Source organism: Nipponia nippon, unplaced genomic scaffold (assembly GCF_047370975.1).
Source record: "Nipponia nippon isolate SJK-2023a ecotype South Korea unplaced genomic scaffold, ASM4737097v1 scaffold_3, whole genome shotgun sequence".
Lineage (NCBI taxonomy): Eukaryota > Metazoa > Chordata > Aves > Pelecaniformes > Threskiornithidae > Nipponia > Nipponia nippon.
In genome coordinates this window covers 14592893-14609166 of record NW_028262347.1, presented here as the reverse complement: position 1 = coordinate 14609166, position 16274 = coordinate 14592893, and the positions used below count along the sequence as shown (strand labels likewise).

The window sequence follows — 16274 nt, the reverse complement described above, 5'->3', positions numbered from 1 at the left end:
GTTCACTCCCTTCACCTTCAAGGTACTCTATAAAATGTTAGTGCACTTAAGAATGTGGGTAAATTTAGAAGTATCATTTAATTATTTGTTTGGCAACAGACACATTACCCAAGCACATACCTGCTGGCTGTATCTCAGAAAGATAACGCTATAAATAGCTGAGCATCTTTACATCAGAATAAATTGGAAACTGGCATAAGGGAAATACAGCTTTCTGCCTGGCTTATTTTTCTCTCCTTAATGTTCTCGGCACAAAAAGCAATATGAATTGTGATCTGATCTTGTTCATTAGAAGAGAACAAATTTGCCTGAGTGCAGGAAGCACATCGTATCTCTGAATATAAATAGACTAAGAGGAAGTTGAGCCAAATAAGTATTTCCTCAGACTTTACTTCTCATCTAAAGGAAGTTAGCTGCATTAATTCATAAAAAGGACATTCACTGTTCTTGGGAATCCTGGAAAGAGGTGGGTGGGAAGGGACCGCGGGAGGTCACCTCCTCCAGTGCTCCCCCCACGCTCCAGCCAGGACCACCCTCTGGGTGAGGGCAGCTCGCTCAGGGCCCCCTCCACTCGGGGTTTCACTTCTGATTAATTTTTATCAAATGTATTTACTAATTATTATTCTCATCTTTTACAGTTTTATGATGGAGGCTTTTAGCATGCTTGTCAACTCTTTACTTTTCTTTAGATGTAACTTCCCAGCATTTCCAAAATCGAACAGCCTAAAGCTGCCAGTGGAACAAAAGTTATCTGCTCTCTGAAACCTGCTGAAAATAAATAGTTGAGACTTAGCATTTCAAAATTCATAATTCTCACTAATGCTAGCGTAGAACTGATTTTTACCAAAGGCAAATACCATTGACATTTTTGTTTTCTAGTGTCAGATATTTATTTCAGATTGTTTATCAGAACACGTACAGGGGTGCAGATAGTCAAAATCTTCTTCTCACAAGGGAGAAAAACGTAGCCAGCAATAAAAATATTTAATTCTTTCCATGAAAAGGTAGACTAAAATTACAAAATAGAATACAGTTCTTACAGTTTTTAATTTGAAGATTTTTTTACACTTAAAATAGAACTAGTTCATAAACAAAGACAAACTTTTTAAAAAATAGTCTAAAGACTAAAATGTGTTATAATTAAAAATCACACTTGTAACTAAATTCAAAGTTGTGGCTTCAAGGAAAAACGAAAATGCTCTTCTGACCTTCTCTTGAGGAAGTTTTCAGAGGCAGAATGGGATGAACACAGAGTTGCACATTTTTGTACCAGTGTTTCTGGTATATCCAGAACAAACTGTTCCATCTTTTAGCATGGTTAAAATCGTCTGGTTCTTGATGAGAAGCCAATATAAACATACACCTAAAAAAAAATTAGGATCTGCAGAGTGTTCATTATACTAGACCGTATGGTTCATTAATTTGGAAAAAACTATTAGCAAGCCAGCCAAATCTGACCACTAGTAATTTATACTATCCAGTTCGGCTTAATTCAAGTGATATCAGCAAATCATAATCCTTAGCAAACACTAATCATTTTGCATCACATTAGCAAAATGAATCAATGCAATCTTCTAGCATTAGATAAAACGCGGTTCTTTTCAGCTCCCTTTTGTTTTTCAGGCCACATACAGGTCACAGTTCAAACCCTTCTACAGTTTTTTGTGTGAATTTTTCTTGCACAGTTCCACATTAGATTCATTCCCTTAAAGGCAGCATTAGATATCTCATCTGCTTATCCACAGAAGCACTTGCAGGAACTATCAAGAGGTTGTCAAGAGGCGGAGGACGTCACAGTCTATAAGGAGCAAAATATTGCTTCCCTTGCAGATGGCACCCAGTTTTATCTCAGCAAAACACCAGCTTCTAATCAATGTTGTTAAGAAATCTTAAGAGACCAACAGCCGTATGACTCGGGTTTCTGTAAATCTGACACAGTTGGAGGCAAAGCTGTAGTGAGAATTAATTTTTGCCTGCCATTGTCAGCCTGGATACAAATAACTGAATACCTGGATACAAATACCTGATATGAAGTGCCTTCATAACATCTCTCCTGAAATACTGTGCTCTTAGTACTTCTACCTACATGATATTTTAAAAAATAACGTGTGTAAAATACTCACTAGTTCTTTAGATGGCATTGAAGGAAACCAAAATCAGCTTAATGAGACTTAGAAAAAATGGCAAAGAAGTCATGACCCTCTCAGTTGGACATGTTGCAGGTGGTCAGTGCTGATCAGGTCCTGGCTATGGGTTATCAATCCTCCAAAAGAAGCAGCAAAGCAATTGAGAAGCATAATTTTGTTTCCTTTTTCTAATCTTTCCTGTTTAGTTTAGGTAGAATTAACAAAGCAGTGGTCAGGAGCTGTTTAGCATTCCCACACGTTGCCAGTCAAAACCCTCCCCGATTAGCATCAATGTCTGGATTCAACTTGGAGCAAATTTTATTGAAATTTGCCTTGGGGCAAAATCCAAGCACATAAAGGGCAAACCAAATAAATCAGTGTTTCAGAATATTGAGTATATGAAAATAGCTGGTTTTTGTAATAGAAGCTGCTCCTTGGTTTTGATAACAGACAAAATTGCTGTCTGAGCTTCAAATGTATAATTTAAAATTAAATCCATGAAGGTTGTCTCTACTTCAGCTTTTTTTTTCAAAAGTTTTAGAATTCTATGAACTTCAGCTAGAAGCCTATCAAAAGGAGTAAAATAACTCCAAAGGAGAAAAATACTTTGTTCCTGGAACCTAAGAACAAGCTTGACTATATATATGTAGAGAAAAAATTAGGCTATTCTTCATTAGGGGGTGGTTTGGTGTGTGTCACACCCCCACCCCCCCCAATAGATAATTATACATGTGAGCCTTTAATATTGAAAATATAATGCTAATTCTTAGTCGGATTTAGTTAGCAATAACCTCACCGAGGCATCAGGTTTGCTGTGACATACTCGGCTTAAGAAAGAAACGGCATTTTTCTCTAATGCAGTAACTTACTAATGTAGACTTCTTTATGGTAATCATTGTGCATGTTTCCATTTTCATGGCTAATTCAAAACCCGGGCATTCTTGATTTCAAACAAGCCTGTTCTAATCTCATTCAGAAGGTTTTATGTCATCTTGTACAACTTTTTCTTTGGAGGACGGGAGGATATGAAGATTTACAGCATGACATCCTGGCCCTGCTGCTCTGCTCGGAGCTGACAAACTGTTCATTACCGTCTCTGGAAGCAGTGTGAAGGACGCTTCCCTTCCCCGGTTGAATTTGCCTTCAGTTCCTGCTATGTTACTACTTGAATTTTGATCATCTACAAAGTCAGGGTATAGCTTTGCCAGTCAAGGTAGAGGCAAACATCCAAACTACAGATTTCTATTTTAAATAATGCTAGTTTAGGATTCCTGAAATAATAGTAATATGGAGGAGTAGTAGTAGTATTAAGCAACAGTAATATTGAAAGTAATATTGAAAATTATATTGAAAGCCAGTGGCTTTCAGTACCACCTCAGTAAACCCTGTCCTGGAGCGCAGTTATATGTTGACCTCCCTCCCTTTTCTTGGGAAGAAACTCTTAATGTCAGCTAGGATGAATATTGGTTTTGTAAAAGATGCAAGTACCAGATCCATGTGCTGCTTGCATATTTATAAAAGATGGTTCAAATGGCAAAGAACAGTGCCTGAACATCATGATGATTTTTTCAAATGGATGAATTTCATTCTTTTTTTTTTTATTGTCAGTTCAAGTTTTACAGAATTAGATATTTAAATTATAAATAATCTTGCTATCTTATAATTTTGAGTCAAGAACATAAAACCACATTTGTTGTTACAGCCAGTAACTGCTACATGCATTGGCCCTGAGGACTTTCCCAAACTAATTTTAGTCTTAATACAACCTGTCCTGCTTATTAAAATAATAAAACCCAGCACTTGTCTCTCCTCTTTTCATTCTGTCTCCATCATTCTCCTTCCGATAACACAAGTGAGATACCATGTCTACCTTGCAAAGCCCTTTTTTGGTGGCTCCATTTCTTTTAAGCAACAAATTTGATCTTCATTGCATAGTTTGAGGGTGTTCAGATTTAGCAGACAGCATTTTTCACATTGATTGTACTGACAGGGAACACTCATTTCGTATCGTCTTTACAGTATGGGCAGCAAATATCACATTCTCCAATGTTTTAGCAGCATATTTGGACTTGGCTTTGTTTAAGAGCGCTCTACCAAAAGTTGATTGTAACACTAACTGAAACGGCATGTGCTATAAAGTCTATATTGCTGGTTATTTTTACTGTTTATGTTCCTTTAATTTCTGTCTAACAGAAAACTCAGTATGTTGCTGTTTTGCCTCACAGCCTCTGGCCAGCCAAAGTGGTTAAACTGGCTGAAGTTCAGTGATTTTTTAACTGAATTCCCCCGAAATAAAATGAACGAGTGTGATTAAGGGTTGGAACTCCTAAATGCCAGAGAAGTAGGAACTGACAGCAGATGTCACTCAGTAAAGTAGACCATCTCAGCAGATGGACAGATATGAAACGTAAAGGCTTTTCCTGACATCATTTGGTTTTAATGTGATAGAAATAAAATGCCTTGTCAGTAAAATATAACCAGACAGTTGCTTTGTAGTCATTTTGGGTACATGGTTGGTAATTCAAAGGCCTGCTGCCTTTGCAGTATTAATTATTCTGTGCCTCGTTACAGCAAGAATCCGTGTCAGACCAGCTGAACGTACCACACACAGCTGGAGTGGCTCGGAAGTATCTGTTCCTCTATTTACAATTTAACATTAGTAAAAGATATAAGAAAGCAACTTCGTGGGTCATTTCCAGGATGCTAGTTGATGTATCAGGTAAAATTATAGAGACCGGATTTCATCCCATGTTTTGGGGTGTTTTTCCCCCTGCAGAGGTATGTGATGTGTATCTCGGGGTAGAAAAGCAGTTCTGTAGGGCTGAGAGCTGCAAATGTGAACTGCCTCGGGGGAGCTGGGGCTGCGAGCAGTGTACTTAATGACATATGTTCCCATTAAAATGTGTAAGCTGTTCTCTTGTACAAGTGGTTAACACCTTTTTAATCAGGCCATTTATTTCATTACAAAAATAAGTACCCCGAGTTAGAAAATGGTAGTATTTTATGGTCAGCAGTTTCCACATCCATGTATATATATTTTCACATATATATACATTTAAATATATTAAAAAATGTATATACACAATTTTCAGTGTGACTGAACATATCTGAAGCACACATAAACATAACATACTATTCAGAGCACCCATAATACATACTCCTACTGTGAGCAAAGCTGTGGTGCTCACTCAGTACTCCTGATGCCATCAGAGGTGCTGTTTAATTGAGAGCTGCTTCTCTTAAACGTGGAAGGTAGCTGGTGTCTGCTGCTTTGAATCTCACCTTTTAACCTGCTTATGAAGTAGAAATTTTGATCTTTGGAGCACAGGTTAGGATTTGCCTGTTTCACTGGGTGTTCAATTTTCTGAGATGGATGAATTATCTGGTGTCTGAGGAAAAATAGTATTTTTAGTGTATTTAATTACCACTCAGGTTGTTTATAATGTTTTCTAAGTTGAATTTTTCAATCCCAGTTTTTGTTATTTTGACTGTCCCCTTTATTAATTGTTAGGCTTATCTTTTGTGACAACACCCAGAAGGCACCCTTTTATAAATCAAAAGTAAATATATTACCCTACCTTGCAGGGGTGCCATAAGGCTTAATTAGTTCATTTTTGTAAAGTGTTCTGAGATTCCCAAATCAGCATCAAATGTTTATTATTAATTATAGGCTCTAGTGAGTATATTGGATGATTTCTTAATTTAATTCTCTTCAGGCATCCTTAAAATAACTAATTTTGTAATGTCTTTATTCTTTTAAAGTCCTAAAGCACATTTGCTCTTGGCTCAAGTAATTCTGTATACATTTTCCTATCACTCTGTTTTTAGTTCTGGAGATTTTTTTTTCCTATATAGTAATATGAAAAACAGTCTTTTAATGTTTTTCCTATGAATTCTGCTATGTGGATTATTCTCTAATAAGAAGGTTTTGTTTAAACATTATATAGTAGTTTTTTTTCCTGCAGTGGGGCACGTTAAGTAATTTATTTGGTTTCCCTTGGGAAATTTGCAGAGATTACCCAGCACTGCTGTGATTTATCATTTCTACTTTATTTCTGACTCATAAAGCATGCATTATTTTGTGTTTACCTTCAGCAACAGATCACAGGAAATTTCATCATCAATCAAAATGCTTTAAAATCAGGAGAAGGGATGATGTGACAAAGGCACAGTCAGCAACTGTGGTTATTGGAGGATCATTTATTGCTTCATTGTGTCGTAACACTTCTGATTTTATTGCTTTTCCCAGGATCGGGTTCATGTCGCTTCAGTTACTCAGATCCCAGCATCACCGTGTCCTACAGTAAGAACAGTTCTGCAGATTGGACTCAGCTGGAGAAAATTAGGTTTGTTACAGCTTCTTAATCATTTTCATGCTTTCTAGCTGAGCAGGTGGTGTTTAAACCTGGGTCTTTTAAAACTTGTTTTAATTGTTAACGTTTCAGTTCTCACTTGTTCGTACACATTAAAAGATGAGGGGTGAAATTATGGTCACTAAAGCTAATTGCAGAACTGCCACTGGTTTTGGCAAATCACAGTTTCATCCATTGATTATGTAGGAGGTAAGGAAGAGAATGACTTTAGAGATAAAATGCAACTCCAATAACCAGCAGGTTCAGGTGCCTGAAAAACCAAAGTTTTGGTGACTTTTGCATTTTAGCACCAATTTTAATGGCAGCAAGAGCCATAATTTATAGTGTTACAAGTTTCTACTTTGGTAGGATAAAATGTTCAATAAAAATAGTTTATAGTTTGATATGAACACTTGGCTCCTAACACTGTTGTAAGAACAACATTATGGTGAATTATGCCTTGTTTTTTGAACAAACTGGTTTACATCAAAGTGCAAAGGATTATGAATAGGGATTTTAAAATCTTTTATTGTAACATGCACACCTTTAAAAGCAGAATCAGTATCAGAGATGGATTTCTCTAAGAGAGCAGAACCGACATTTTATTAAATAATATTGGGAAAGGTATTTTGTTGATTGGCATATATACGTAGTTATAGAAGTACAATTAGGGAAGAAAAAAATGCTGTTTATACATAGTGCCCTCATAGTGTTTCAGTCTGCCTCCCTGCATTACCTTAGTGTCTGTGCCACGCAGGTGTTTTGCTTGAGCTTATTTTCAGTCCATTGAGACAATTTGCAGAGCAAAAAGCTACTTAGTTTCTGATGAGTAAGCAAAACTCTAGCTGCAAGGCTGTGGATTTCAGTATCTCATCCTCCCACTCCTTGGGGGAGTGGGATTGCAATTTTGTTGACAAAGGCACAAATTATTAACCATTTTAGTAAATCAAATGGTGCTAATTCTTATCTCGGAAAGATATAAAGCAAGAGGAGCTTCACTGCAGCCACTGGAGTTGCCTCAGAGTAACCACACACCTTTTTTTTCTCACATTGATACAAAATTGTATGTCTGGTTCAGCTACCCTCATAGCTTTGCAAGCCAGGAAACTCAAGAGTTGTGATGGCACAAACACAAGCCCTTGAAACCCAGATTTTTTGAAGTTAGTGCATATACAGTTTGTCTGTGCTGCTTTAACTTCGACTGCTGGAGCCGGCAATAGAAAATAGGTCAATAGAGCAATGTGGTACAAAGTGGAGAGGATGAATTATGAAAGGATGCTCATTGCTCCTGTGGTCCGTACGAATTACAGTGTATATTTGAATGTGCTTCAGCAGCTTTCACTGTGCTACATGCAGCTCCAGGGAACAGTGGGAGAATGTGGAGAGGTGGGATGGGAGAGCAGCTGTGAAGGGAAGGCGTTGTGTCGGTGGGATTTCAGGTCTGGACTCCCGGGGAGGGAGGGGAAGGATCTTCTCAGGGAAGGCGGGTGCTGTGTGTGGGCTCAGGGAGAAGCGAGGACAACATCTCAGAGCAGCATTGCAGTGGAGGGTGAAAGACATAACATTTAGCAAGTGCAGGGTGATTTGTGGGGGCAGGTTCTGGGTGTGAATATGGGCCAAATACAGTTGCTTTTTGACATTTCACTACACTCTAATATTTTGATTTACAAAGAGAAGTTCCTCTGTTTTCTCCTATAGAAGCAAGCTATTGGTGCCTTTTTTCCCTAAAAGCTCTGGATTGTCTCTGACAAACTATTAACCCACCAAAGCATCGCTACCAAGGCAGAGGCAAGGTCGAGTAGCTGACATTTTGCAAACCCCAATTTTGTACCTCCTTGCAGCCTAAGGTTTGAATGTAGATCATTCCCTTGCTGGATGATTAATAAAACAAAAATAATAATTCTCAGCATCCCTTCCTTGCACACAGAACTCAGTCCTTTCATTGCTAGGATCAATGTAAAGACGTTCACCCAGAGCTCGGGATGAACCTCAGTCCTTTCACAGCTCTGAGGACAGCACTGGGAAGTGGAGCTCAAGGCCCTGATCATTGCCTAATACTAATACCCCAGGTCTGCCTCTCCTCCCCACATTTTCCATTTTCAGCAGCAAGAGAGAGGACAAATGGCTTGTTTCTTCTGTATTGTTCTTGAAGCACAACATGGAAAGAAAGGCAACCTGGTCCTCCCCATCCACAGACTTATCCTGACAGCAGGGCCGTGGGATTGGAAGGACACGTTTGTCAGAGAAAATTCCCAGCTTTTCCCTCTGGCCATTCTGCTCCATCCAGGTCTATGAGGGACTGAGGCACCACAAGTCAGGAATTTCTTTTGGTGAAAGCTCATGCAAAAATCACATTTTGGGAGACCTGTTTTTGTAAAGTGCTTTCTTAATATTTCCTTTTGGCCATACTTGCAAAATACCTGACAATGCCAAGTCACCTAGGAGCTGTGACCAGCATCGAGTACGAATGTTGCCTTGCTCTTTCTTACTGCTCTCCAAACATCTGCATTGATCTGTTATTTATTGCCTTAGCTTGCACTTTCTTTGAAGCAAGGCTGTCTGTTTGGGCTGTGTGTGCACTGCCTGGCACAGTGTGACTCTGCCTCAGGGCAAGTATTTTCTGATCTCCATAGAAGATTTATCAGCATACAAGGGACATCAGCACAAGTGTGTCATACCTAGTAAATGTGTTAAATGAGGGAGAAGTGTTCCTGACTATGGCTTAAACTTGGTCTAATTCCATATCATTGTTTTTCAGTGCCCCTTCCAATGTCAGCACAATCATCCACATCTTGTACCTTCCTGAAGATGCTAAAGGGGAGAACATCCATTTTCAGTGGAAACAGGATTATGTTCAAGCTGGTGATGTGTATGAAGCCTGTTGGGCATTGGACAACATCCTGATCATAAATGCTGCTCACAGAAAAGTTGTGTTAGAAGATAATCTTGATCCAGTGGATACTGGCAACTGGCTTTTCTTTCCTGGGGCCACAGTTAAGGTTAGTCTGATTTTTCTATGGCGTAATGTTATTATTACTCTTGTATGTAGAAGACAGTAACATCTAACCAAACTCTGAACACACAAGGGTATTTAGGCCACTCCATCTGCTTCTAGAATTGGGCTCTTTTTTACTTTGTTTTTACCTTTTTTCTGTCCCATCGGGGCTATCTAGAACAACGCAACTTCTCTGCCATGACCAAAACCAAATGACAGTTTATACTGTCATGTCAAAGATCATGTAACAGAAATTGGGAAACAGCTTCCTTTTAGCAAAACAGTGCAATATTTTTGAAACAAATTCAAGTCTCTCCATTGGATATTTTGAAATCTACCTGTTTGTTTATTTTGGTGTTGTTTGGCTACCACTACTCGCTTCATCACAAACCATCACTAAAAATTACCGTTTCCCACTTTTTCTGACTATGAATATCACATCTCCATTGCAGCATGCATTCAGGTATTCATGCTGCTCCTTAAAAGTCTCTTTTTCATTAAGAGCCTGCTTTGATAGATGAGATCTAGCAAGATCATACAACCTTGGGAAAAACTCTAAGGAGCCCTACAAGATCTCTGTGCACAAAGTTCCTTGAAATGCAGAGTTGTTTGACGTCTGGAAATCAGTTGGATTCTTGCTTTCTATGTTTCCAAGCAGCCAGAAGTTGAACAGCAGATGACTTTCTGTTTCCATCCTATTTTTCATTCACAAAAAAGGCAGTTTTGATGTCGGGGTTCATTTATGATGCTGGTAATGGTTTTGGCAATTGCACAGGAAACAGATGTCTAATACTGAGGGCAGTAAGAGGTTGGTTATGGCCTCATCCTTTTCCCACAGAACCTGATATGAATGGCCTCAGATTAATCTTTTTAGAAATAAATACTCCCACTAATCTACTCATAGTACCCGCATATTGACTTTTTTTTTTACTTCAGTAAGACCATTTAACCTACAATGACAAAGTTTTTATATGAGATATTAGAATCAAATAATGTCCTGTGTATTTAATTAAGTAATTTTCTGTGGTCAGTTCATATTTGTTGTGTTGTCAGTGTTACCTCTGGATTTTAAAATCCAGGCCACACATGTGAAGGTGTGAATGCAAAGCAAGGATTAATGTGCCATAGGCGCAGTTACTTCTCAGCTGGTCAAGCCTAAACACTGGTTGCTCCTCCTGAAACATGTACAAACGGTGTCTAAATTTTAGCAAGTAAACCTCTTTTTTTTCTGTTTTCCTTTTTTTTTTTTTTAGTTAAGCTCAGCCAGTTTGTGTCAATACACAACTATGGTTACATGTAAGATGAGAGACCTAAACACAGAGATCACTTAGTGCCTCTAGACAGAAATCCCATTCAAGCTCAAACCTTAGATGAGACATGAATGAGGATTCACCAACCTGCCAGTCCTCCAAGGTCGTCTTGTTTTAGGGACAAGTGAAATGTGCATCTGTCTGTTCCCAGCTTGGCTATGTGTAGCCACTTACACCAGGTTAAGGCAATGTGTAAAGCTGTGGTGTAGCCACACTGGATTAAGGCTATGTGCGATGCAGGGCTTTTTTTCTTCATGGAACCCTGTAGTTATTTCAAACTGTTTTAGTGTATCTAGGTTGTCACCAGAGCATTCCCTTACTCAAATTTCATTTTTAAGGTTTTTGCTCCAGTTTTCCTCAAATTTTCAGGAACAATCTTGCCAAATATGATTTGAACAGATTTTGCAATGTGAATTTCATGTTATGTCAAAAGTAAAACTATAAATTGGGTCAAGATTTACATCAGATTCAGTATAGACCCTGTCGTAGCATTATAACACCAAGAACATTTTTTTGACAGAATTTTTGTGCTTTTCAGGATTGGAACATTATATAAAACTTTACAAAACTTCTAATATTTTCTTTAAAACATTTATCATGGCTCTAATCTCAGTTCATCACAAACACACTATTTTGTACAACTAGAAAGGTAAGAATCTTTGTACATTGTGCTGATGACATTACATCACATTTTAAATGTAACCACACCAGTCACCTCTGTTTCAAGCGGCATTTCACAGCAGTCAGGTAACTTGACCGGTATAATGGCAGAATGATGGCAGCAATGGGTGGTGCATCTTCACAGGATTCATATTGTTAATGCTCTCAGGCTGCAAGAGTTCACAGAAACTGGGGGAAGCTTTTAGGAGATTTCTCTATCATAGCCAAAGGCATTGGCCTGCCAAATAATGTTGGAGAAACCCTGACAGTGCTACAGGGATAGCTTGCATCAAAGCTAATTCTGGTTCTCTTTTTCCTACAAGTCCTTTTGCTTCCCAGACATCTAAAACTTGCTAAATAGTCCTGATGTTTATTCAGAAAGGCTGTATAGCAGTTTTAAATTTTTACTTATATTTTTACTAAGGGATCAGTAAATTTCATTGCTATACTGTGCTACATTTTATAACTGTCACCTCTGAACTTTTTAAAGAAGTTCCCATACTCACAGTCTATCACTCTGCCAAACTCCATTTCAAGCTGATGAGACCTTTCTCTGCCATCCAAGCCTGTTTGTGCCATGCAAGTTTCAATTCATATCCTCCTGTCCTTTGTCAATTAGTATTTTAGATTGGCCTTGAAAATCTTTCCTGAAGTTTGTGTTAACTTCTTCACTGGCTTCCTTCAGTGCTTTTCCTTATGAGTTTCCTTGACAATGCCAACAAACAGTCACATTTCTGGATGTTATTTCTTGTCTCAGTTTTGATTAGTATATACAAAACCGTGGGTCAACTCTTTTCCTAAATTGTGCCATAAACATAAGTAATTTCATTGGACCGAGGGAATGAAATACTAAGAAAAACAAAAAGAAACAAGAAAAATAATCTTTCTAAATTTCTTCCATGTACTGGGCTTATTTTCTGTATTCATCTTTTCTTGCTCACCACCTTTCACTACCCAGAATGATTGATACTGCATATTTCTCAGGTGGAAGGGCAGTGCCAGGCTGAGGTAGCTCATCCAGCTGGCAGTCAGAACTGAAAGAAGAGGAAAAAATATATAGTTATTTCTGGTAGAAAAAAAAGGAGTAGAAACAGTCTTTCTCTAAGTGTTTACTTTTTCTCTAAGTGTTTACTTCTGGACTGCCCCAGCAGGCATTGCTCAGATGGTGGAACCTTCTCCTTGGAGGCTCTGTGGCACATCCAGGGTAGAGAGTGAAGCAAACAAGGGTACGAACATGAGCCCATGATCTTGCGCACCTTAGTTGTTACAACACCCCCTCGCTTGGCTTTGGCTTGCGCAATCTCCCAGGCTTATCTTCAAGGGATGTACCCTCATGGATGGTCCAGGGACTGTTTCCAGGAGGCCGCAGGGATGACACCGCTCTTCTGGGAGGAGAGAGTTTGCCCGGGTGGGTGCAAACTCTGCTGTGTCATTTGCTGTCAAGGCCAGAGAACGGTCCCTGGCCTAATCTGGGTACCGTTATGGTCCTGCCACGTTGGAACTGCCCACCCCACCCGTCCCTTCAGCCATCCCAAACCTTTTAAGGGAATTCTCATTAAATACCATTTTGTCACCTTAGTGGGTTACTCTGTTAGTAAAGATAGCCATTAAGATATGGTTCATTGGTAGTTTAGAATAAATGTTGCTGTTGCTCAAATAGATGTGGTTCAGCAAGTTCTTTCCCAATAGTTGCTCAGGAGGTGGCTTTTAGAATTGCTTGTTATACCTGCTACATGCTTTTTTTGGATGCTTATCAAGTTGCAAGGAAAGTATATTTTTTTCTGTAGAAGGTTTACTTTGGCAGTACTTGAGGTCTACTAAAATAAATAGCAAACATTACAAATCCAGAGTTTTGCTGGTAAAACTGCTCAGATTAATAGCTGCTGAGATTAATAAGGTAAAAAGACAGCTGAAACAAAGAAAAGTAGTACCATGAAGACTGTTGTCCGGGTCCTGGATTAGATTCTGTGACCGATTCAGTCACTGGAGTGGACACTGCAAGCATTAATGGTAATTATGCACCGATGTGTTCAGTCCAGTTTGGTGGATTTGGACGGTGCGTTCTCAATAAGCACTTGTGGGAACTTGCTTGTGCCCAGCTTGGGAGGCAATTTCTCCTCCTCTCCCAGTCTGCTTGAGCTTGGACCAGGAATTTCATTACGTTTCTTGCTGCGCTCAGGAGTGGTTGCTACTTGTTTGAAAGCACATGGCTCGTTGCAGACGCAGCTGGAACTGGCTACTGAAATAGGAAGCAAGCTGAGAGATAAGCCACTGAATTTGTGTGTTTCGGTTCCAAAGAAGACAGCAAAAGACAAGAAAGACACTGTTAGCAAGGCCAAGCAACCCTTAGGAGATTAATTGGATCCACTGGAACGTATTTATCTGTGTTGGACTGTGTGGAAGGGTGTTGAACAGGATAAATTTCTGACTGCATTTCAATATTTCCAGTGACAGCTCTGAGCTGGCCTTACAACCAAGCATGGTTAGGATGTTGCACTGGTGGTTGAGACTGCTGAAACGCATGAAGCAGTGCTGTGCTCTGTTAAAGGTCTGTGAACCTCAAGACTTCATAGCTAATTGGGGGAAAAGATGAAATCTTCTCCTTTCAGTAACGCTTCTTGGATCTCTACTCCTATAGAACAGAAAAGTGATCTCATCTTTCAGTAGACACTGCATATATCTCATATATTTGATCAGGAATTGTTGTGTTTTGAGGTACAACATTTGCCAAGTTTTTTAGTTTTCTCTGATTGCCCTGGGCCAAGTTTGGATGTGCAAGCTCAAAAACTGAGGTTGAGAAGGGAGACAACCTCAGCAGTCTTATAGTTCATGTCTCTGCAGTGCTTTGATTACATAAAAATAGCATTGAAACCAAACCACCTGTCTCTGGAATTTTTCCACATCTTGGAAAAAGCAGTATAGGTCATTACAGACACTAGAATGGCCAGGTACTTGGTCGTGACCTGTTAACCCAGTGACACTTCTCACCTTTGAGAAGAGTCCAGTTAGGGAATTGCTGTCTCACAGTAGTTGCAGCCGCTCTTCACTTGGTGGCTGAAGGTTGCAGTCCAGCTGGTCTGCTTAGTTTGCTTGGTCTGCAGGATGTGGGGACTACACCCGAGGTTGTCTGTGCTGCTGAGCTGCGAGCATGCAGCCTGGCCTAGCATGGGATGCGGCAAGGGGGGAAGGTCTGTGCCAGCCTCAGTGAGCAAGCTGGGTTTAGGACCAGGGAATGGTACCTGATGTGTGCTATTCACTACTGTGGACATGACAAATAAATCCTGAAAAAGTCCCAATCCCAATATCCTGATACAGTAAGCCCCTTAAGTTAACAGATCATCACCATTCAGCTCATTTTAATTTCCCAGAAATGCACGCCAGTTTAGCAGAAGAGAAAGCTGCATAAGAAAAGAGCGGGAGAACTGAACACTTCCACTCAGAAAAATACGCTGAAAATGTGTCTGTAAAACTCCGTGACCTTTCACCCCACCCTGAGCAGAGCAGGGCTATGCACATCCTAGATCTGCGAGTCCTTCCTGAACCTGTGTTGTCGTGTGTCACTGAGCAGGGAAGACATGCACGCAGGCCTAGGAATTTGGCAAAAAGAAAGGCTGATTAAGCTATTCCACCCCCCTAGTTCCAGAGCAGATTTCCAAATCTCTGAATACTCTGTTAATTAATAGGAATGGCATTGGATAGTCTTCTTTCAAAACAAACATCCTGATATTCCATATTGTGGTGGGTTGGCCCTGGCTGGATGCCAGGTGCCCACCAAAGCCGCTCTATCCCTCCCCTCCTCAGCTGGACAGGGGAGAAAAAATATAACGAAAGGCTCGTGGGTCGAGATAAGGGCAGGGAGAGATCACTCACCAATTACCATCATGGGCAAAACAGACTCGACTTGGGGAAATGAGTTTAATTAATTACCAATCAAATCAGAGTGCGGTAATGAGAAATAAAACCAAATCTTAAAAAAAACACCTTACCCCCACCCCTCCCTTCTTCCTGGGCTTAACTTTACTCCTGATTTTCTCTGCCTCCTCCCCCTGAGCAGCGCAGGGGGATGGGGAGCGGAGGTTGCGGTCAGTTCATCACACGTTGTCTCTGCCACTCCTTCCTCCTCAGGGGGAGGACTCCTCACACTCCTCCCCTGCTCCAGCCTGGGGTTCTTCCCATGGGAGACAGTTCTCCACGAACTGCTCCAATGTGGGTCCCTTCCACGGGGTGCAGTCCTTCAGGAACAGACTGCTCCAGCGTGGGTCCCCCAAGGGGTCACAAGCCCTGTCAGCAAACCTGCTCCAGCCTGGGCTCCTCTCTCCATGGGTCCACAGGTTCTGTCAGGAGCCTGCTCCAGCGTGGGCTTCCCATGGAGTCACAGCCTCCTTCGGGCATCCACCTGCTCCAGCGTGGGGTCCTCCCTGGGCTGCAGGTGGATATCTGCTCCAGCGTTAACCTCCATGGGCTGCAGGGGCACAGCCTGCCTCACCATGGTCTTCACCACGGGCTGCAGGGGCATCTCTGCTCCGGCACCTGGAGCACCTCCTCCCCCTCCTTCTTCCCTGACCTTGGTGTCTGCAGGGTTGTTCCTCTCACATATTCTCACTCCTCTCTCCGGCTGCAGTTGTACAGGGCTCTTTCCCCTTCTTAAATACATTATCCCAGAGGCGCTACCACCGTCGGTGATGGGCTCAGCCTTGGCCAGCGGCGGGCCCATCTTGGAGCCAGCTGGCATTGGCTCTATCGGACATGGGGGAAGCTTCTAGCAGCTTCTCACAGAAGCCACCCCCGTGGCCCCCCCACTACCAAAACCTTGCCATGCAAAGCCAATACA

At 40.7% G+C, this 16274-nt stretch overlaps 1 protein-coding gene across 1 annotated transcript in view; it reads left to right on the top strand.

Moving 5' to 3' along the window:
- The window catches only part of RELN (reelin), a 298352-nt gene that overhangs the window by 156179 nt on the left and 125899 nt on the right, over window positions 1–16274 (top strand). The window contains exons 9-10 of the mRNA XM_087765536.1: window positions 6376–6472; window positions 9237–9477. Coding sequence (XP_087621662.1) covers window positions 6376–6472; window positions 9237–9477 — 338 coding nt within the window. The remainder of the gene's footprint in view (window positions 1–6375; window positions 6473–9236; window positions 9478–16274) is intronic.